The 22,670-nt window shown below is 38.7% G+C and overlaps 4 protein-coding genes across 6 annotated transcripts; 1 reads left to right on the forward strand and 3 right to left on the reverse strand.

The window, feature by feature from the left end:
- Nucleotides 1-400: 400 nt before the first annotated feature.
- On the reverse strand, nucleotides 401-5,888 carry LOC128602001 (antigen peptide transporter 2). Its single transcript, XM_053615495.1, has 11 exons — nucleotides 5,115-5,888; nucleotides 4,921-5,035; nucleotides 4,639-4,769; nucleotides 4,267-4,472; nucleotides 3,346-3,543; nucleotides 3,065-3,193; nucleotides 2,780-2,968; nucleotides 2,201-2,374; nucleotides 1,962-2,121; nucleotides 1,474-1,610; nucleotides 401-1,370 (listed from the first exon to the last, which is right to left on the reverse strand). The coding sequence occupies exons 1-11, from the start codon at nucleotides 5,611-5,613 to the stop codon at nucleotides 1,161-1,163; spliced, it is 2,148 nt and encodes a 715-aa protein (XP_053471470.1). The 5' UTR covers nucleotides 5,614-5,888; the 3' UTR covers nucleotides 401-1,160.
- A 1,523-nt stretch (nucleotides 5,889-7,411) lies between these two features.
- On the reverse strand, nucleotides 7,412-10,765 carry psmb9a (proteasome 20S subunit beta 9a). Its single transcript, XM_053615973.1, has 6 exons — nucleotides 10,367-10,765; nucleotides 10,069-10,136; nucleotides 9,717-9,848; nucleotides 8,379-8,508; nucleotides 8,120-8,261; nucleotides 7,412-8,014 (listed from the first exon to the last, which is right to left on the reverse strand). The coding sequence occupies exons 1-6, from the start codon at nucleotides 10,421-10,423 to the stop codon at nucleotides 7,887-7,889; spliced, it is 657 nt and encodes a 218-aa protein (XP_053471948.1). The 5' UTR covers nucleotides 10,424-10,765; the 3' UTR covers nucleotides 7,412-7,886.
- A 1,523-nt stretch (nucleotides 10,766-12,288) lies between these two features.
- Nucleotides 12,289-17,851, reverse strand: psmb12 (proteasome 20S subunit beta 12). Of its 2 annotated transcripts, none has more exons than XM_053615599.1 (6): nucleotides 17,727-17,851; nucleotides 14,997-15,067; nucleotides 14,723-14,854; nucleotides 13,851-13,980; nucleotides 13,116-13,260; nucleotides 12,289-12,663 (listed from the first exon to the last, which is right to left on the reverse strand). In XM_053615599.1, the coding sequence occupies exons 1-6, from the start codon at nucleotides 17,781-17,783 to the stop codon at nucleotides 12,536-12,538; spliced, it is 663 nt and encodes a 220-aa protein (XP_053471574.1). In that variant the 5' UTR covers nucleotides 17,784-17,851; the 3' UTR covers nucleotides 12,289-12,535. The 2 variants fall into 2 exon arrangements, with proteins under 2 accessions (XP_053471574.1, XP_053471575.1); XM_053615600.1 differs by lacking the exon at nucleotides 17,727-17,851 and adding an exon at nucleotides 16,539-16,682.
- psmb8a (proteasome 20S subunit beta 8A) lies at nucleotides 17,740-21,348 on the forward strand. 2 transcript variants are annotated; one of them, XM_053615597.1, is made up of 7 exons: nucleotides 17,740-17,815; nucleotides 18,076-18,262; nucleotides 18,699-18,840; nucleotides 18,995-19,106; nucleotides 19,314-19,443; nucleotides 20,759-20,963; nucleotides 21,174-21,348. In XM_053615597.1, exons 2-7 carry the CDS (start codon nucleotides 18,116-18,118, stop codon nucleotides 21,260-21,262), a joined length of 825 nt encoding a protein of 274 aa, XP_053471572.1. In that variant the 5' UTR covers nucleotides 17,740-17,815; nucleotides 18,076-18,115; the 3' UTR covers nucleotides 21,263-21,348. The 2 variants fall into 2 exon arrangements, with proteins under 2 accessions (XP_053471572.1, XP_053471571.1); XM_053615596.1 differs by having other exon boundaries at nucleotides 17,763-17,811.
- Nucleotides 21,349-22,670: the final 1,322 nt, after the last annotated feature.

Genomic DNA, 22,670 nt, shown 5'->3' on the forward strand with positions numbered 1-22,670 from the left:
AATAAAAGGAACATTGTTGTGTGACATTTTGAAATAGTACAGATTTTACTATGCATTGTAGCCAGCTCTTTCTTCCTCCCTCTCTCCAGATTGTATTCAGTAGGGCATGGTGGAGTCATGTGATCAAGACAAAGAGCCAAACCTTTTCAGATAGAAAAACTGCAGGAACTTTCCCCTGAGCTAAGACTTGGCACTCAATGATCATTTCACAGCACTGTGAGTTATATTTTATTAAATTAAAGGTATGGATTTTAATACTTGTTGCACTTTAATACTAGGTGTGCACTTTAATACTTTTTTGTTTGTTACCTCATCAGTTTTATTTTCTGCACCGACCTGTTCCAGTTCTGATTCTCAGCCATTTTGTTGCTACCAAAGACGATTTGGTTATCTCACAAAATGACGACCACAACACCAATGTTGCCAAATGCAGTTTCAAACAGGTTTGCCAGCCTGGGTGTTTCTGAAAAATCACATGTCACAGCTGGCTAGTTTCCCAGACTAGTTCTTATTGTCACCATGCAACAACAAGACAGAAGCAATAGTAGTAAACCTTTGCTGATTAAGCCGCTTTAGATTAGTTGGCCTTATTGCTGTTTTCATCTTTAATCAGCAGTATTGTTTCTAAAAATGAACATGAAATACCACACACAACCAGCGTTATTCCAGGGACAGAAAATTTCATATTTGTGGAGTCAGTTTTAATAACTGGCAGACAGGTGACCCAAATTATCAAGAGGCAAAACTCCATAACACCATAATGTGTTTTTACAAGGACAACAGAAATATTAATACTGTCATTAGTAATAAATACGTAATTATTTAGCTATTTATTTATGTATTCAATATGTGTACATAAAAAAAACAGCAATATTTTATTTTCCTCCACTATTTGCAACTTTTTACACACAACAGCAGATTTTCTTTTTACAGTGCTAGCTTGGCAGAATAATTAAATTATAATACAATAATACAGAAATACAATATTGAAAATGGTCAAGTAACAAAGTCTAACGTTGAACTAACAAAGAAAACGTGAAAAGATGCAGATTGTCAATGATATCTATTGCAAAGTATTATTATGGTTGTATTCTAGAGTGATGAGGTGTGAGGTGTCAATTTTTTAAGGTTCAAAGACTTGCGTGTCTTTTTCTTTCACATTAACTGGTATTATGATTATTTTCAGTAAAGAGTTTTTCTTTCATTTTGTAGTAATATCCCTCTTTTTCCATAAGTTCCTGGTGACCTCCTTGCTCCACAATCACCCCCTGATCAATCACAACAATCTGGTCCGCCTTTTCAATGGTCTTCAGTCTGTGTGCAATCACCAGTAAGGTCTGTTTGGGGCAGTTGGCCAGAGCTTGTTGGACCTGAGTAAACATTTTAAAGGTTGTTGTTAAAGCTTGTTTTAAATCTTGTTATCCTGGATGCAGTCTGTATTTATGTGTGTATGCAGTATGTGTGCATGTGTACCGTTTGTTCACTTTTAGGGTCCAGAAAGCTTGTGATCTCATCCAGTAATATAACCTGTGGCTGTCTGATTAGAGCTCTGGCAATCGCAATGCGCTGCTTCTGACTGCTCCCAAGAAGACTTCCTCGTTCTCCTACATCTGAAAAACGTTTATTCAAAATATTATTTCAACCACATTAAAATCTCCATTTACACCTATGCATTATTTTGCAAGATGACAAATAGCAACTGTGTTCATGTGATCATGACTACAATTAAACATGACATTTCAAAAACCTTGCAATTCTAAGCTTATGACAATTCAGTGACAATTTTAAGACATCCTGCCATAAAAATGTGACCCCCAGTAAAAACATAGACAATACAACTTTCTATTTATATTCAACCTATATTACATAACACATTAAAAATTATTTTAAGCAACATTTTGGTGCTGTCTGGTGCACTGTTAATGCGAAGTTTATTCAAAGTCTGTTCAAGTGTATCATACCTGTGTCGTAACCTTTCGGGAACTGGCAGATGAATTCATGTGCATTGGCTTTGCGTGCTGCTTCCTCAATTCTCTTGATTGAACAGTCTGACAATCCGTAAGCAATATTGTTCCGTATGGTACCTGAGAAGAGAACAGGCTCCTGGCCCACTGCAACAATCTGCAAAAGATAATAATTACCAATGCAATCTCTGTGATCTACACAAACTGTGGATCTTATTATAAATGTCTGGCATTACCTTGCTGTGCAGGTATTTGTGCTGGTAGTTCTGCAGGGGCTGTCCATCTAGTAGGACATGTCCATGCTGAGGCTGGTAAAACCTCTGCAGCAGACTGACACAAGTGCTTTTCCCACCACCAGAAATCCCCACCAGGGCAGTCATTTTACCGGGCTTCAGCTCCAAACTGAAGTCCTGAATCAAACACATTTATTTATTTAAGGTAGTCCATTTAATGTACATTTTCCCAGAAATTGCAACACATTAAATCCCATTGAGTCTGCAGATTTTGAATGCTGGAGCTTTTGTGCTGCTCCAACTACATACTGTAAGGACATTAATTTATGCAAATGAGCATGCAGAAAAATTGCCTTGTGCCCAACGAGAATAGCAACATGCTAGCTTTAAGCAGCATATTCTTGCATAATTAGAGACACTCTAGCTACCACTCATCCTACACAGATTTGTTAAATACTATTTCTGAAAATGAACAAAACATTTATCCGGTGTTTGTCAATGTGATTGATTAATATGTACTTTTATTTGTTTTAAGTGCTGTGAACTTATATCTGTATATAGCTGTCGAGTTGTTATAAGCACCTTCAGCACACTGCAGTCAGGGCGTGTTGGATATGAGAATGTGATGTTCTGGAAGCTGACGTGTCCTTTCAATTCCTCTGGCTCCAGGGTCCCATCTGTGCTCACTTCAGGCTTGCGGTCCAGGTACTCAAACACCTTCCCAGCAGCACCCACAGAGTTCAACATGTCTCCAAATATGTAAATCAAAGTCTGAAAGGGATCAAGCAGATTACATTTGTAGAGCTCTTTATCTATAAAGTTTTAGGTCAGCAGTTCTAAACCTTTCTGTTTCAAATGTAGACGTACCCTAATGTTTTGCGCAAGATTAGTCTGGTAGAGGATGAATGAGACCAGATTTCCTGTGGTCATCTGTCCATATGTCACAAACAGGCGACCATAGTATAACATAGCCACCTTCACTCCCAACTCTGTGAGCTGCGAATAACACACACAAGCGCTTACATAAATAATTACACTTTGGACTCTACAAACTGTCCCTGAAATGTGGTAATTTAGCTTTGAAGAAAACAGGAAAGAAAGAAGAAGTTTAAAAAAAAAAAATTGGCTATGCCTCATTTCATACTCACCCTTCTTACCAGCAGGTACACTGCTCTGACTGTGCCCCGCTGAGCCTTTATATTATGTGTGTCCATCAGCCGCTCATCATAGCGACACTTCTCACTCTGCTTTGCGTTAAAGCTCTTTACTGTCCTGATGCCTGACACAGCCTCTCCCGCAGCATCATTTGCCCTTGCTATGGAGTCTTGCACCTTCTTTGAGAGACTCTATTGGAGGTCAAAATTTAAATAGAAATGAGGAATATTATAATGCTTCAACAATTTTAAACATTTGAATTGCTGTAAAATGCTGTATTGTTTCAGGGTAAAACAATGGAGCAGGTGTTTATTCATTCATCTTCAGTAAGTGCTTTATCCTGGTCAGGGTCACAATGCATCCGAAACCTATTAAGAACAGTGGACTCGAGGTGGGAATACACCAGTCCATCCAAGGGCACACACATTCACACCTAGGGGCAATTTAGAGTCACCAATTGACTTACTTGCATGTTTTTAGGAAGAAACCAGAGAACCAGAGAACACAGAGAACAAGCTAAACTCAACATAGACAGTAACCAGAGCTCAGGAACAAATCGGGGACCCTGGAGCTGTGAGATGGAAACGCCTTTGCTTTGGACATGTTCTTGTGTTGGCCCTCTAGAACACTACATACAAGTGTTATGGGATGTTTTCAGGAATCAGTGCTTCACTGGCTTGAGATTTCAAAACCACAATGGCAGCTTTTTTTTAAAAAAAGTCTAGACTATTATTTAGTTTATTTAGTGTATATTCATTCGAGGACGTGCGCCATTGGTGTACATTAAACACTTACTCCATTTAAAGACAAAGAATATTCTAAATAGTCTGATTCTTAGCATGGTACAGATTAATCTTGTAGGAAATGGGTCCACACATGGAAAAAGGTTATATCTTAGATAATTTGATCAGTACCTGGTAATGTGTGTCATAGATGTTCTGTAGAAGGCCAGTCAAAGGTGTCTCCAGCAGCATCAGTACAGTGAGCTTCCACGAGAGGCTAAACATTAGGTACAGCATCCCCAGGGTCTTAATCAGGGTTCGCAGAAGGACGTTCACATTTAGGGCTACAGCTCGCGCCATGAGATTGGTGTCTGTCGACAGTCTGCATGTGATGTCACCTGCAGAAAAATACCGCAAAGTCAGCCAAGTTAGATACTCCAATAGAGTAGCAGAAGCAGAGGAATTCGCACAAATTAATGAGCAGGCAATATTTATCAATATATTAGCTTTAGGGAGCCTTTAGTTATTAAAAACTGGTGGTGATGGGAATGCATAAACGTCTACCTGTCTTTGTAGTCTCAAAGAAGCTGATTTCCTGCTTAAGCAAGCAGCTGAAGAGTCGATGCTTCACTCTACAAATAAAGCTGCCAATAGCACACATGAAGAGGCCTCCTCGGCAGCCTGCGCTGAAAGAACTGAAGATGGATTGAAAACGGTTTATTAACAAAATAATGTTCATCCTATTAACAGTTATACAGAACATGGCAATATGACTGTTTACATGAATACTGTGTAAGTGATAGTGTTGGTCACATAAGTATATCAAATGCTGTGTCATTTACTGACCTTCCAAAAGAGAAAAACGTCATTAATATTATTGCTGAAACAAATTCATCCCAGCTGTACTTGGTCTGCAGGATATCGATCAACTTTCCTGTGTACAGTGGAATAAACATCTCACCTGCAAACACAAGAACATCTCACCTGAGCATGGGCGCTTCATTCAAACATCACTGAAAATGATTCGGAATATTACTTACAAAGGACAGCTAGGGCTAGAAAGACAGATGCTGAGATCAAGAACAGGTAGTCAGGTCTGTATAAGCGGATCACTCTCATGAAGAGCACTCGAGCTTTCTGCTTCTTCTCTTTGCTGCTGCTTTCCCCATTAGACTCTGGTAAGAGCGTCTCCCAAAACAGGCATCCCAAAGCAGCAGCCACACTGCCGACCAGCCACATTGCAAACTTCTCCAGCGGCCAGATACCTAACAGAGTTAAGCGACCTGTTTCATACACAGGAGTGATAAAACAGTGGGCCATGACCCATCTCTTCATCAGCTGCCCTCTCACATCACTCCAGTAGAAGACTGAGCAGAGCAATGAGCATCTCAGCATAGCCTCAGTCCACTGCCTCACCAAGTCAGCTCCACCATCCAAACTCCTCACTTCACCTCTCAAGTGTGTGCCTACCAAGTCCAGCACATAGACCATGACCAAATCCGAGAACACAGCAAGAGCAGCCACCAAAAGTTTGGACATAATGTAGCCTGTGTATGAACCGCTGAAGTGTCGCTATTAATTCAATGGCGCCTCAGATTCAAAGCGCTCGTGTTTATAACTAAATCGATTTTATCCGGCGTGTATTTCCGCAGATAGATCAGGTCTAAATAAAGGTATTCCCCAGTCTTTCCCTACAGTTTACTTTCAATTTCATCTTCTTTACAGGGGTTTTCCAACTGTCAGAAATGACCGCAGAATAAATAATAATACGCACAGACTTAACGTTATGTAAAATATAAGCTAGATCATGCTACTATTTTAATAGCGTACCCATGTAAATAAATGCACCTAGGCTATATATATATATATATATATATATATATATATATATATATATATATATATATAGTTTTAACATACGTGTTTGTAAAAGATGTGCGCAGTGTTAAAATAATTCCAGGTTTTCACCATGGGGAGGCGATAAAACATTGGCTTCCTGTTTGCAGCCATAGAGGAAGCCTGTTCCAAACCTGTTCATTTCAGGTCTACCTAGCAACTGATGAGTCACCTTAAAGGAACAAAACAGGTTTATAGCTCACGCACACTTTTAAACACTAAGCATCCAGTTATTTTCCCCAAGCCAAACAGACTCTTAAACAGTCAGTGACAGCATAGTTTGCACAGAAGTATTTTTGTATACAATGCTTTGTGCATTGCAGAAATTAGTATGTACCTTGTCCAAATACATTTATGTATATTTTGAGTATCTCTTGTGTATTTTTTACACTGAAAGTTTATTATTTATTTATTTTTTGCATAAGTTTATTTTGTTTAGTACAAGGTGTCCAAAAAGTCTCCATACATAGGGGAAATTAGCACTGTCTGGGACACCCTGTAGATGCTACGTGTAATGTATAGAGTGGACCTACTTCTTTAAGTGGAATCACTCCCCTTAGCATTGACTTCTGATTTTTAATTAGCCATGCGCATTGGTATGTTGTTCGCTCTTGCTCTGGTTAATACACAAGTTAATTTTTACCTCCGAGTGTCTCCTTTATTTTTCTTAAGTTGCAGTCTAACACAAAGACACAACACTACGTGTTAATACTGTACATGTCCAGTATTTGTTAGTGGAAATTCCAGAAGAATTTCAATGTGCAGTTTTCCACGTGTCAACTGTGACAAATAAGACTTTGACTTTCCATTATTTTAACTGAAAAAACTGCACATACAAAAAAACAGTATGAAACTGTACATTTCATTGTCATTGGTGTGGTACATACTTTTGTACCTTAATATATTTTACCTAGAAAAGTGCATGTGGTGTACCTTTTTAAAGATATACTATATCAACATACCCTTGAAGATACAGACAAAGAAGCAATACATTTGTTCATTCATCTTCAGTAAGTGCTTCATCCTGGTCAGGGTTGTGGTGGATACAGGGCCACTGGGTAGGAGGCAGGGTAACACCCTGAAGGTGACACCAGTGCATCGTAGGGCACCATGCACAAACACACACACACACACATTCACACACTCTTTAACTCCTAGGGGCAATATATCATAGTCAGTCCACCTGTTGGCATGTATGCTGGAGGAAACCAGAGAACCTGGAGGAAACCCAAGTGGACACAGGACGAAAAATGTGAAACTCCATACAGTAACCCATAGAGAAACTCCATACAGTAACATCAGCTCAAGTTAGAACCAGGGACCCTCGAGCCACAAGGCAGCAATGTTAACTTCTGTGCCTCCCATTTTATTCTGTAGTATCTAAACTTGATGACAATTAATTTGGCCAGGGCCAAAAAGAAAAAAAAATCAATACATGAAATGGTTGTGGAACTGTATTTATTTGTGACACTTTTAAATTAAACTAATGAATCTTAAGGTCAACATGAAAACACTGCCAGTGTATTAGGTCAAAGTACCACATAGCTGAATTTTATAGATATACAGCTACTGACTGACCAGATATTTTATTGATGGACCAATTTCAGCGTAGCAGTGACACTGACATGGTAGTGTGTGGCGCTGCCACAAGTGGACCATGTCCAACAGCATTGCTGGGCTTTTTAAACACCTCAATATTACTGCTGGGTTAAGTCTACAGCCAATAATCTCCATTTAATAGCGCTCATCTGGACATGAAAGTGACTGAATGTAAAGGGCTCAAGGAAGATTAGTACAAAATTATCTGTGGAAAGATTGTAATAGGGTTAACTGACATGATAGGTGTGCCTAATAAAGAGAAAAAAGCAGTGTTTAACAAACCCAGCAACACTGTTTTGCCTATACACTCTTTTTTTTTACTCATCAAAAAATGTAGGTAGTTCATTTCCCAGGATACACTTCTCCTCTGCTCCCTTTTCATCAATGGTAACAAGGTAAGCCACACCTCCACTAGAACCATCTCTGCCCATAGCAAGGGTCAGTGCTAGAAAGAGAGAACAGAAATGACGTACAATTAAGAAATCATCTAGACGGCATATTGCTGTTTTTCTGTTCTGTAATGATGCATAGGTTTATAAAAAAATGGTACCTTCTACAACAAACTTCTGGCATTCTTTTCGTGTCATGCCTTTCCGGTATTCTGCATCAACAAACCCATAGATGTATGAACTACCAGAGCCACCAATAGCAAATGGCTGCTGAGACAGTAAGCCATCCAACGTCACATACACCTATAAACATGTAAACACACAGCAGCAATTTAGGACATACTGTGTATGTTAAGCATAGACGTACACTTTACATTTTCAGTATAGCTACACCATTCAAATCAGTAGTTTGTCACTCACCTGTCCCCCACCTCTCTTGTCCCAACCTGCAACAATCAGATGTGCAGATAGCTCCTCTTTGTACTTGTAGGAAATGTTCTTCACTAACGTGGCAGCTGAGCGAACCAGAGGGTCTTCTTCCACCTCAATACTATTACACAAATACACAGACATGCACAAATAAACTAAATAAAGGTCCATCAAGGCAAAACAATGTATAATCTGTGATTCATAAAGTATGCATTTCCCAATTCAATTAAATGACCAGTCATCTGGCGAAAAAAAAAAAAAAAAATTCACAGAAGCATTATCAGAATCTTCATGGTATAAACCTGGCAATCTAACTTATAAGGGTTTGCTTATATTGTAGATGCATGTTAAGCTGTATTATTGCAAACCAAATTGTGAGTATATATCACTGTTGTAGTCAAAAGTTAATTGAAGCAAGATCGTAGGTAAACAGATTCATTTCAACAATACAGCCAAAACAGGTGTATCATATCTCATGGCAAGTAGATAATAAACTAATTGAGTGCTTGAGTAATAAGGTATGTGGAAATTTTAGCAGCTACATGGAAAAGTTTCAAATTTGGTGTGAATTTGGTAACATCCTATTAACTCAGGGCTAAAGACACCTGAAACATGTTTTCAGCTAAAAGGGTATAATGTAAGAAGAGAATCCTAAAATATCCATCCATATGGTCCATATGGGTCTCTACTGGTAATGTGTTGGATTCTATTGGTGACATGTTTATGTCTAGTGGAAACCAAAACAAAACATTAAATCCTAATAGAATATGACCCAAAACACAATACATTTATATTTGTAGTGGAAACCACTTGTCATATCACAGCAAACCAGTGTGTACATTTCCCATCCTGCACTGCGGCCTACAAACATGGCCGCCATGGACTGAAATTCCCAGAACACTCATTCATTCTAATCACACCTGCATCCAATTTCACACACTCACTCCACAGTATAAAGAGACTGTTTTCTTCAATGTCTTTGCGAAGTATTAGTGTTACCACTGTACCAAACGATATTACCCTGTTCCTCGTTTTGTTTCATGGTTCTTGATCTTATTCCCGTTTCTCCTTCGCGATTCTAGCCTTGCCCTGTTTATGCCCGTTTGCCAATTGCCTGTTTCTTGATCTCGCTATTGTCTCGTGTATTGGATTTGTCTGCCTGTCTATCCCTCATTAAACTCTTACCTGCATCCGTCCTACCTTCATTACAAGGAATACGTGACACCATTAGAATTTCTATAATGGTTTCTATTGTTTGTTTGTTTTTTTTGTAGCAGGGGTGTCAGGTCCAGGAATGTAAGAGTACAGAATTGTGAAGGTGATTAGTACCTGTGCACATCCAGTTGGTAGTTGACTATCTCAGCGATGGTCTGGGCATCAGCAGCTGACCCGGACAGAGCACAGTAGATCTTGTCATGTAGTTGAGAGAGTTTGTTCATAACTCGATTCACCACTGACTCCCTACAAGAAATAAATAAAAACTGATGAGTATGATACTGTTATGTTTAAGCAAGGAACAAGACTTTTCATATTCTTGCAGAGTTCATATTAGGAAGATGCATGAAAGCATAACTAAAGCCTGTCCAACTGAATCTCTCAGAGCTCATCAGGACGGTCATAATGTCCTATAAATCACCCTGTCTTTGTGAAATTTAACATAATATTGAGATGAATCTCTTACCCAGCAGACACACGTGAGTCGGAGCCGAGAACAACTCCGCCTGCAAACGCAATCGCTATGATTGTAGTCTGAAAAGAAAAATGGCGTGTCAGGATTAACACCTAATATCATGCCTGTGCATTACAGTCTCACAAAAATGAATGCAGAATAAACCTAGACAAGTGATATACACATGTATAGAATATCATATCTGACCAGGTCACTTTCTTTTGTATATAAAAGTACAATGTAAGATGCATCTGTTAGCCTAAACAACATCTGATTAAAACGACTCAGTAGATTAGACTAGATTATTTACCCCGGTTTTGACTTCTTCACTTAGCCAGCCTGGTTGCGATGAAGATTCCTCCAACATTATGATGCTTGCTTTAGCCTTAAATCAGCTCAACTCCGACTATGGGGACACACACACATACACTCACACACTCACACACACAGAAACAGCGCGCGCCCCGACTCCAAGCAGAACAGAAAGCGCGAGAAACTCGATATGAGGCGAAGCCGAGAAACTACAACAGTACCAGCGGTCTCGCTACCAAACACCTGAACACAACAGGTTTAAAGCTTTAAAAAGTAGCCCTGGTTTAAAAATAAAAATAAATAAATAACAAGGCCTAGGATTTTCCTCAGGAGCTGTTCGTTGTTTCCCCTTTCACTTCGCGAGTTGAAAACGAAAGTAACTTGTGCCTGTCTGGAAGCACTGCCGATGCTAACAGCTAACACCTGTATAAACTATTCAACTGACATTCATGAAAAATGTAATACACCGGTGTAATAAACCTTATGAAAAAGGCTCATTCAGTGTGAATACCTGACCCAGGAAGAGAAGAGAATAAGAGCTGCTTTGGAAACAATCAAAACAAAAACAAACAAAAAAAAAACAATAGAAGCCATCATAGACTTTGCAATGGTTTTAATGGTTATAATGGGAATTGTATTGGTTTTAATGGAAACTGTAATGGTCCCTGTGGATGTCTACTGGTAATTTGTTGCCTTCTATTGGTGGCATGTTATGTCTAGTGGATAACTTTAAGGACCAATAATGGTAATGGTTTTAATTGTTAGCTGATGGGTTGTAATGGTGTTTGTAGTGGAAACTATTGGAATTTCTGTGATGGTTTCTATCTTCTCTTTTTTCCCCCAACAGGGTTGCAAGACAAAATAGGTATAATTATATATATATATATATATATATATATATATATATATATATATATATATATATATATATATATATATATGTATAGCATGGCTTGAAGCATTTTATTCCTCATATGTCACAGCAATTGGAAACACTGTGTGCAAGTGGGGACACCCCTTCACCTGGACACCACACATTCATACACTCGCCTCATTTAGCATCACTAATCCACTTACCTGTATGTTTTTGGAAGGTGGGAGGAAACTGGAGAAACCAGAGAAAACCCACACAGAGAGAACATGCAAAATTCTGCACATAAACTGAGGTGAGGATCCAGACCAGAGACCCTGGAGTTGTGAGACAGCACCACTACTCACTGTGCCATTGTGCCAAACATAAAAAATCCATGATTAATTTTTTTTATGATTTAACTAATGTTTATTATTACATTTAAAGTTGTAGAACAACCATGAGACAAACTAGTCTGTGCTATCACTTACAGTAGGGTTAGGGTTAGCTGTAAGCTACAGTAGCTGTAAAGCCTCTCCTTTTTTCTCTCTCTTGAAGTTAATAAGATTAAAATCACAGCTTGTCATGCTGCTGAGGACAGTAATGCACACTGTCCTCTGTCCTGACACCTCTGTTATGGTGGAAAAGTAACTGACTGTTACAAATACAAAAAAGCAAGCAAAGAAATAAATAAAAATCAGTAAACACCATCTCAGTACAAGCTTTAAAACAAGAGATATCCAAAACTATTTCTAATCGTGAATAGAATGTATGAAATCAGACAGGTGTTATCAGATACTTGCTCTAGGACTTCCCATATTACCTAGTGGACAAAAACTTCTGTTTTTTTTTTGTTTTGTTTTTTTTTAAATAATTGAGAAACAGCAAGAAAGAGTCTAGTAAATACTTTTAAAAACCACAGTAAGTTACTAATTACATAAGAATAGATACATTTCAGCAATGACAATTTTGAGAGCAAAACACAAACATGAATAGAGACATTATTCACATGAATTGCAATGTGAAAGAATGTTAAACATTTGAATTGAATAAACCACAAAAGGAGATAATTGTTTCATTTTCTTAAGCAAAAGAAATTTTATTAGAAAATCTAATGTTGAGCATGGCTGTACCCAAAAGGACAAATGGTTTTTTATTCACTACATACTGTATGCTCTCTACATTGGGAGTTTTTGTAATACTAATCATTTTGTCTTTGCAAATGGGCTTGAATAAGTATACTACGTTAGTGTACTCACTTTACCAGTTCAGAATATCACAGTAGTTACGCAGTGATTACTTGTGTTTCTTTAACAGTTATTCATCACTGAACTTTGGTAATTTATCACCAGGAACAACCACATGTTCAACTCCACCTTCTGTAATCACCACCAAATGAGCGATGCCACCACTCACGTTATCTCTGCCAATAGCCAATGCCAAAGCTGGAAAGGGAGAGAGAGAGAGAGAGAGAGAGAGAGAGAGAGAGAGAGAGACATTCAGTGAGTGTGTTAAACATTAGCAACATAGGGTAATATATCAACATAATTATGTTTAACTAGATGTTGTACAACACATTTAGATTATTCCCTGGAGGCTGATTTGAAGATATAATACTGCTAGTCAATAAATTTTAGAATTCAGCAGTGTCCCAGAATGTCTGTTTTACAACACAATTTATACACACTACTAAGTATGACATTTTTAATAATTCTGTAGCTGTAATTCAGTTTTTGAATTTTCTGTAGTGCTGGTTAGCACCTTAAAATCCCAGGCTCACTGGCAGGTCCAGCCTCACACATTTCTTACTATCAAATCTGCACACGTTTTCCTATTAGTTTCATAGTAGTTACTCAATAATATGCTTTAAATAAGCCAATTTAAAAGGGCTTATTACCATTTTTAACAAACTGAATGCACTCCTCTCGGCTCATATCTGGTTTGTACTTAGCATCCATGTAGCCGTAGATATACGTGCTACCAGAACCACCGATGGTAAAGGGTTGACTAATCAGCATCCCTCCCATAGATACTGTGTACACCTAAAACACACACACACACACACAAACACACAATGAAAACATATGAAGGTAGCTATGGTGCCAGATTTAACAGCATGTTAATATGTCATTATACTGTACTGGATACTTAGTATATCTACAATGATGTCTCTAATGGTCTGATTTAGGCTAGAAGTCATTAACTCTTTCCAATGGGGACTTAATATGTCATTATACTGTACTGGATACTTAGTATATCTACAATGCTGTCTCTAATGGTCTGATTTAGGCTAGAAGTCATTAACTCTTTCCAATGGGGACTTAATCTGTAACTGCACAGGCTCCATCTGAGCTTTATTAATTACTGTCATCTGTGAATCTCTTCAGAGTCTGTAGTTGCAGTCTTTATCTGAGTACATACTGTAAACCCATTAAAAATACTTCTGACTATATCCCCCCCTTTTTTATTAATAATTACATCTTACATCTTTACATTACATTACATTAGGAATTGATTTTGTGTGTGTGTGTGGTTGTCTGAGAGTGATTTTTCACACCAAATTGTTGAGGCCCCCAGGGCGCCCCGTGGCGGCCCCCACTTTGAAAACCACTGCTGTAAACCACTGTCATACCTGTGGCCCTTTCTTCTTGTCCCAACCTGCTGTGATGAAACCAGCCTGTAGATCTTCCCTATTACTGTAGCACAGCTCCTTTAGCACAGTGGCTGCAGCTTTCACCAAAGGAGGAGAGCCCATCTGTATACTAGAGAGAGAAGGCATTGGGAAACATTGAAACACTATGAATAATAATAGCAACTTTACTTTACTCATTGTTTTAACTAGACCTACAAATTATAACAGTTAATTTTTTTTTTTTTTTTAAAAAAGGTAAACTAGGATATAAAATAGGCAAAGTGGTCTTCTGAGTTACTGTAGGCTTTCTGTTAGCTCGAACCAGTCTGGCCATTCTCCGTTGACTTCTCTCATCAACAAAGCGTTTCCGTCCACAGAATTACTGCTCAATTGATGTTTTTTCTTTATTGCACCATTCTGAGTAAACTCTAGATACTGTTGTGCGTGAAAATCCCAGGAGATCAGCAGGAATGGAAAAACGCAAACCAGCCCATCTGGCACCAACAATCATGCCACAGTCAAAATCTCTGAGAACAAATTTTCCCCCATTCTGATGGTTGTTGTGAACCAGCTGCTGACCTGTATCTGCATGATTGTATGCACTGCACTGCTGCCACATGATTGGCTGATGCATAACTGTATAAATGAGTAGGTGTACAGGTGTTCCTAATAACATGCTCAGTGTGCTCACACACAAACACACACACACACACGGACACACACAAAAATAAATTTTTTCAGGTCTAGTCTGTCCAAACTGATTAAAATGAGATGAAATATTGTTGTTCTTAGTAGAGTTTACAGTGAAGTGCTGGACTATTGATTATAACAACTGTACACTACAAAATCTAAATAAGTTTATGGATAATTACCTGTGGAAAGACAGCTGAAACTTGGCCACTCTTGTGACATGTTGTGCATCTGCCAATGAACCAGCAATGCAGCAAAATATCCGATCATGGACCTGTATCAGCTTGTTAATGACTTTAGATGACACATATGACCTATAGATTACAAAACACACACACACACACAACAGAAAAGAAAACACAGCTAAGCTTTAGGTCAGGAGTTTATTGAACACAGTCTATATATAGCATTTATCACACACAATATACTAGTTTAGTAATATTTTTTTATACTCACCCACCAATTGAGGCCCTGGAGTCTGAACCAATGATAACACCTCCATTGTACTTTACTGCAACTATGGTAGTCTGTCAAAAAATGGCATGAGTGTCAAGTTAAAAAACAATTTACATACTGTATATTAAAATTCCTAGTGACCATCACACCGTCTTGATACATTTTCTGTATTAACTGTATTGTCACAAACTTGGGCATTCTAGGCTTGGCTTTGAAACTTAGACTTGACCCCCATAACGCTTGGTCTTGACTCAATCCTGATCCATCCATGTTAGTGATGCTAACATTGTGTTGTATATGGAGATAGCACAAGTGTGTTCGCGGCCCTGTGTGTGCAGGGTTTGCATGTTCTCCCCGTGCTGCGGGGGTTTCCTCCAGGTACTCCGGTTTCCTCCCCCAGTCCAAAGACTTGCACGGTAGGCTGATTGGCATGTCCAAAGTGTCCGTAGTGTATGAATGGGTGTGTGAATGTATATGTGATTGTGCCCTGCGACGCATTTTCACCCCGTCCAGGGTGTACCCCGCTTTGTGCCCCATGCTCCCTGGGATAGGCTCCCGTGACCCTGTAGGATAAACAGTATAGAAAATGGATGGATGAATGGATCATGACATTACAGTTAAACTCCTAATGATACTGCAATCCATTCTCAGGCAGCACAGTGATGCAGAGATTAACGTTGCCACGTCCTTTGTCAGCTCCACGCTCTGCAGTTCAGTTCTGAGCTCAGGATACTGTTTGTGTGGCGTTTCACATGGTATCCCATTTCCACAAAGGTTTCCTCTGAGTTCTCCGGTTTCCTCCTACCTCCAAAAAAACATGGTGGTGGATCAACTGGCTATGCTAAATTGCCCTTAGGTGTGAATGAGTGTGTGCATAGTGGACTGGTCTGTAATGGAATGGTGTCCAGCGTGTATTCCGTACAGGATCCGAAACCACTACAGCTGTGATGAGGATGAAGCAGTATACTGGAGATGAATGAATGAATGAACTCCATACTCTCCTACTAAAAGTCTATCTTTCCTTTTTGTTTAGTATGTATCTTTGTGTGCATGTAGTGTAACCTCAATGTATAAAATTGGTTACAACAGGTCCATCCATCCATCCATTTTCTGTACCGCTTATTCTACAACAGGTCCTTAATGTCCAATTGTGTAGCTTAAATCAGTAAAATAAATAAATAAATAAATACCATACTACATGAGGGTATGAGGGTAGAGGGTACCACCTCAGACACAAGGATAGGTACAGTTTAGTACAATTTTTCTGAGAGGGAAACAGAGGCGCTTCTCAAGATGAAAGTGAAAGTAACTAAACACAAGGAAAACATATATGTTTCGACAAAACTGCGCTTTATTAGCGCTAGAAATAGCAGCGAATCATCAAATGAACAATAAAAAATGTAGCCTTCATAATGTGATTTGCTTTCCATGGTCAGTTTCTGCTTTGATTATCCGAGTTTTCCTCAAGTCCATCTGTCTACGCTAGTCATAAATGAGCCTCTATCGCTAGCCTGTATTAATTATACAGTAAGATGTACTTACACCTGTGCTGACACCTTTAGTCTGGGATTTTGGGTCCATAGTTACACAGAAGTGGCAGTTTTAGATGATTCGCTTCAGGAAACTAAAAGCCCAGAGTCAGCCCGGTGTCTTGCGATCACACAAAGGTTTACAGCGCCATCTCTGGCTATAAGTGTAACTGCAGCCAAACCTGCCTCCATATGAACAGGAAGCTGCAAAGTGTTCTGTGGAAATGACGCAGTTTCATGTCTTGAAGCACTTGTGTCAGGTTATATTTTCGAGAAAAAAAAATTTATGAAGCAGTGTGAATTTCTATTCCATCAATGACAGTATTTTAAATATTAATAATACTCATTGATTCATTTTCAATAAGTGCTTTATCCTGGTCAGGGTCATGATTCACATATTCAACAAAATAGACTTCATGTGAAAACTATAATGAATTTCCTGGTTACACAATTGCACCTTTTTGACCATATCGTACACATTTATTGGGAATTATTTATAATTGCACTGTTTCTTGTCACCCAGATGAGGATGGGTTCCCTTTTGAGTCTGGTTCCTTTCAAGGTTTCTTCCTCATGTCGTCTCAGGGAGTTTTTCCTTGCCACGATCGTCTCTGGCTTGTTCATTAGGAATAAATTTCCATTCATCCATCTTCTATCATGCTTATCCTTCAGTGGAACCTGGAGCCTATCCCAGGGAGCATCGGGCACTAGGCGGGGTACACCCTGTACAGGGTGCCAATCCATCGTAGGGCGCAATCACATACACACATTCATGCACTACAGACACTTTGGACATGCCAATCAGCCTACAATGCATGCCTTTCTACTGAAGGAGGAAACCAGAGTATCTGGAAGAAACCCCTACAGCACTGGGAGAACATGCAAACTCTGCACACACAGGGTAGCGGCGGGAATAGAACCCCCAACCCTGGCGGTGTGAAGCGAATGGTGTGAGGCACTAATTCTTGCACCAATTGTTATCATTATTATTATTATTATTATTATTATTATTATTATTATACAACCCAGCTCAATAGTGTTCGCCCCCTTTACGTGGGCCATAGGTAAACATAAATGTATTCATACTTATAATAGGAATTTTTGTCTTCAGAAATGTCTACGAATGCTGTCTATACAATGTTCCACCACACTGTAATGTATGTCGCGTGCACGTGTGGAATAAAAGGAGTCACAGCGCCACCTGCAGACAGGAAGTCTTCCTGAAAACTGATGATGTGAAGAGACGAGCGGCTCTCATTGGACTGCTGAGCGCTAAACCCCGGCAGGCAGGTGAGGACTTCTTCTTCTTCTTCTTCAAACCAAATTTTTCTCATTTTCATGTAAAAAATAAGACAAATACATGCGCAGGGGGTTTGTAGACGTTTGACATTCCTATAATTTTTTTCAATAAGTACAGTAAAACAGCCTAGTCATATGCGAAAGTAAAATAAAGCAGCATCGTTTGAGCTTTCGGTTTCGAAATTAAGTGGAAGGTTTTTTCGTTCAGACATATCGACATATCATATTTCACAAAGTCTTTTTTCTTCCAGGAATTTGTTTTTATTCATTATTCATCGTTTTAATCAAAGCATGGCCCTTTTGGAAGTGAGTGGATCTTCGTCTCATTCCGGAATCGGTTCACAGTCCGGCTCAAAACGGACGCAGATTGTTGATCGGCCGAGTCACTACAGCTTTGGGACAAAATCTCAGGAATTTGCTGTACCAGTTGGGGTTGATGTAAGTACTATATATATTTTTTTTCTTCTTTCAACTGATATTTATTTCCTTTCTTTGTCTACACGGGAGTGAATGTGGGAGGTACCAGTGTCTATAATGTCTTCCTTAACTGTGTTCTCTCTTACAGCCAAGCCATCCTGATTTATGTGTGCTCAACTATTTACCTGAAATGTATATTCCACCTACCAACAGCACATATGCTTTATTAACCTCATGACTTGCTATAGCATATAACACCTTGTCATATATTTTAGACATTGTCCCAAGGACTAGGATGTATAGAAAAGTAGCTTACGTGGCTGAAATAAAGGCAATGACACCAATAAGCTCTAGCCTATAGAGAAGCATTCATCACATCACATCACATCACATCACATACTTACAGATAAACTCTCTACACCCCAATGTAATGATGACAGTCTTCCTCATGTTTCAGCCGTCAGCCTTTCTGAAATCATGCAGTTCAGATGATGGGATATCAATAGACTTGAACCACGGCACCACGACACTGGCTTTTAAGTTCCGCCATGGCGTCATTGTAGCCGTCGACTCCAGGGCCTCGGCTGGACGCTATATCGGTAAGCATGCTCACATCTCATCAAAAATGACGTACATTCATGTAAAGGCAGATCCTCAGAGTTCAGAATGATGCAGTGTACAAATCAACAAATTATATGATCATTGTAAATGCATTTTTTATTATCCTTACTGTCTAATTTTTGTGTCTTTTAGCTTCAAAGGAGGCGAATAAGGTGATTGAGATCAACCCTTACCTGCTGGGCACCATGTCTGGTAGTGCTGCAGACTGTCAGTACTGGGAGAGACTTCTGGCTAAGGAGTGCAGGTCTGTCTGAGCAAAATCTGAAGGGGTGGAGTGAATCCCCAACAGGATAAAGTTACCATTCTGTCTACATGAAGTGCATTAAACATGCCCGAGCATAGCTGGCACATCTTGTAGCTTTACTATTTTAGAGTACAGCCATGAGTATTAAAAAATAACACATTACTAACACGCTTTGTGTGTGCACATGTGTTTCATGTATGTCCTCAGGCTTTACCAGCTCCGTAACAAGCAGAGGATCTCAGTGTCTGCAGCTTCCAAGCTGCTGTCTAACATGATGCTTGGTTATAGAGGCATGGGCCTGTCTATGGGTAGCATGATCTGTGGCTGGGACAAGAAGGTAGAGTTAACTTCAACACATGATATGAATTTTTAAAAACGTCTCTGTCCATTCACCTTCAAGTTTTTTTTGTAGGTCAATTTTACTGATGTTTAGTCCGACCACTGCATGGACAATTGAAATAAATTGTTCTGTTTCTGTGTTTCATAAATCAAATTAAATTAGCCCTATACACTTATTTTTGGTATTTTTTTTAAATCATACATGTACAAGCCTTGCACCTCAATAGTACTAGACAACCAACCACATCAGTTCATCAACTAGCTTCACCAAGCTACAATGTATTAATGCTGAGACGAGCTTGATGAATGATGCTTGGTTATGGAGGCATGGGCCTGTCCATGGGTAGCATGATCTGTGGCTGGGACAAGAAGGTATAGCAGTCATGTACTCTGACCTTTTCAAAGTCTTAAAGGCCCACTGAGCAAGTTTTTTCATGTTATGAAGCACTTAGTAATAATGATAATAATAATAATAATAATAGGATCTAATTCACAACCAAACGAGGGTGAACTGTGTGATGGACATATGCTCCACAATGTAGATTTCCATTTAAATTAAATAATTATCCATCTTCTTTTGTTTAACCTTTTATTTACTCTCTTTCCAAAAGAAATCTGTTAAATCTACAAGAAAATATTGCACTTAACAAACTAAGAAATGTCGCACAGTCAGAAAAACCCCACTCCTTCTCCTTTTTTTTGCCTTTTTGATTTTGAAACAGACACAATAGTATTACAATAATGTGGTTTTGAGATGTACAGGTTAAAAATTCATAAAACACAAGAACAAAATTATGTCCAGTAACTCCACCATAAAATACCCATACAATAATGGGTACAATAATTCACTCTATAATCACCTGAAAGACTAACAACCATCATTTACATTTAGGCTACGTGATAGGCCTTTTAGGTTGAACACTTAATTGTGTTTAAATTAGCCAAATTTGTGTACATGTGTTTATATGTTCAAGAACTGAGACCTAGCAGAATACTATCTGCTGCGCCATCATGCTGCCCATCCTTTGTGATGATTTCATTTCCTTTTTTTCATTTTCTCAATACTAGACAATTTGCTAGATAGCGCCTGCACTGAGCCATAGCACTGAACACACTAAAACAACAACAGCAGCCAACACAAGCCGAAAACTTCTTCTATGGCAGCTGGCAGCTTATTCTCCTATGTAAAATGAATTCTAATATGTAATGTACTACATAATATATAGTAAATCCTTATTCCTTGTTAAAATTGCTTTGTTTTCCTTTAAGCATGCACACAAACACTTCTGCCATATTTGTGTTGCCATCTGCAGGGTCCTGGTCTGTATTATGTAGATCATAATGGAACACGCCTCTCAGGGCAAATGTTTTCCACGGGCTGTGGGAACAGCTATGCATATGGGGTGATCGACAGTGGCTACCGTGAGGATATGACAGTGGAAGAGGCGTATGAGCTCGGCCGCCGTGGCATTGCTCACGCCACACACAGAGACGCCTACTCTGGTGGAGTCGTGAACCGTAAGTGATATCCATCCGTTGCATACTCACTTAAACCTGGAATTTCTAATGAGGATGTGTCCATATATTTACTGTTTAAAAGTACTGTTTAGAGATCATGAGTGTAAATAAATACTATTTTGCACTTCATGGTAAAGTAAAATGACCATTATATATTATAAATATAATTATACTCAGACCATGTTTCTATGTTCTTTTATATCTTCTTAGTCTATCACATGAAGGAGGACGGTTGGATTAAGGTGTGCAAGGAGGACGTATCAGATCTAATCCATAAGTACAGGAAAGGAATGTTTTGAGTGCACATGAGCTTTGATACACACACAAACCCTGTATCTGTATTCAGTAATGAAAATAAAGATGGTTTTCAGACTAAACACTAAAAGATGCCATTTCATTTTAACAATAAGTGAATCTGAGGCTGTGGTATTTTCTATGTAACATTTATTTTTAGAATTTTTAGGGGTTTTTTTTTTACACGATACAGAGATTGTCCCATGGGCGTTTTGGAAAAAATGTAGCAATTAATTTATTATGCATTGGAACATGCTATAAATTGCTATAGGTGCTATATATTGTGCAGCATAACCGTTTACAGACATGGCTGTCTTGAACTTGCTACAGAACTGAAACCCTGACAAGCAAGATAGACTAATCAGGGTATTGGTTATTAGTGAACCTGCATGTTATCCATCTTTTTCGTGGGGTCGCTGCTGTATGAACGATTATGCGTATAGTTTCTGGCGGAAGTAGTAGTGCAGCGTTAACTGGCTTGCTATGATATCAATAGGTGTTGTTTATGTTTTGATTTGTATGTGTTAAAAACTAATACAGTTTGTTGCTTCAGGCAGAAATATCATTACGGAATGTCATTACGAAGCCCAACAAGAACAATATGTGCTGTTCCTGGCTGCACTTATAACCATGCGAAAATTAATTTGTGGCTTAAAGAAAAGTGCTACATATACAGACCTAAAGTTAAAGTGAACTGTTCCTGTGAGCGATTGTACAGTCATGACTGTCTTGCTTTGCCTGACTGCATTCTCTTCCTTTATAGAAGAAATTACAGTCTTCCTTACTCTTTATTATCTTACCTCCCTAGGAGTGTAGCTATAAAACATTAGTAGAAATAAGATACTAGATCTACTACTACTAGCCTAATATTAACACTAGTGGTAATAATAATAATAATAATATTAATAATAATAAACATCATAATCTTTTTTATCTTTAATGCACCTATTATGCTTTTTCAGATATTACCTTTCATGTAGTGTGTTATATATAGCTGTTTGTGGAAAGTAAAATGTAAAAAGTCTGCAAAGTTTCAAAAATCAAAGCGTACGACAAATGGGGTTATTGACTCCCAAAAGGAAGAACCGATTCTGAACACCTGAAACGGGTCATCAGTAATTCCAGACCAACTTCCTGTACTAACCTACGTAGGTTTATAACAAAAAACCCACCTCTGGTCTTCATCGGCTGCTCGCGAACAACGTGTTCTTTAACCCGCCCTCAAACATTACTTAATAGAAAACTTGTTTCTAGAAGCAAAACCACTTTGCATGGACTCCCACAGGATGAGGATGTAAAGCATCAGCGATTAGAATTCATTTTAAAACGATACCACAGCAGTTCAACTCCGATCTTTGTTCGTGTTCCCATCATTTCACTGACGACTACTTCTCAAATCTAGCTGAAGTCAAC

Source organism: Ictalurus furcatus, chromosome 26, assembly GCF_023375685.1.
Source record: "Ictalurus furcatus strain D&B chromosome 26, Billie_1.0, whole genome shotgun sequence".
Lineage (NCBI taxonomy): Eukaryota > Metazoa > Chordata > Actinopteri > Siluriformes > Ictaluridae > Ictalurus > Ictalurus furcatus.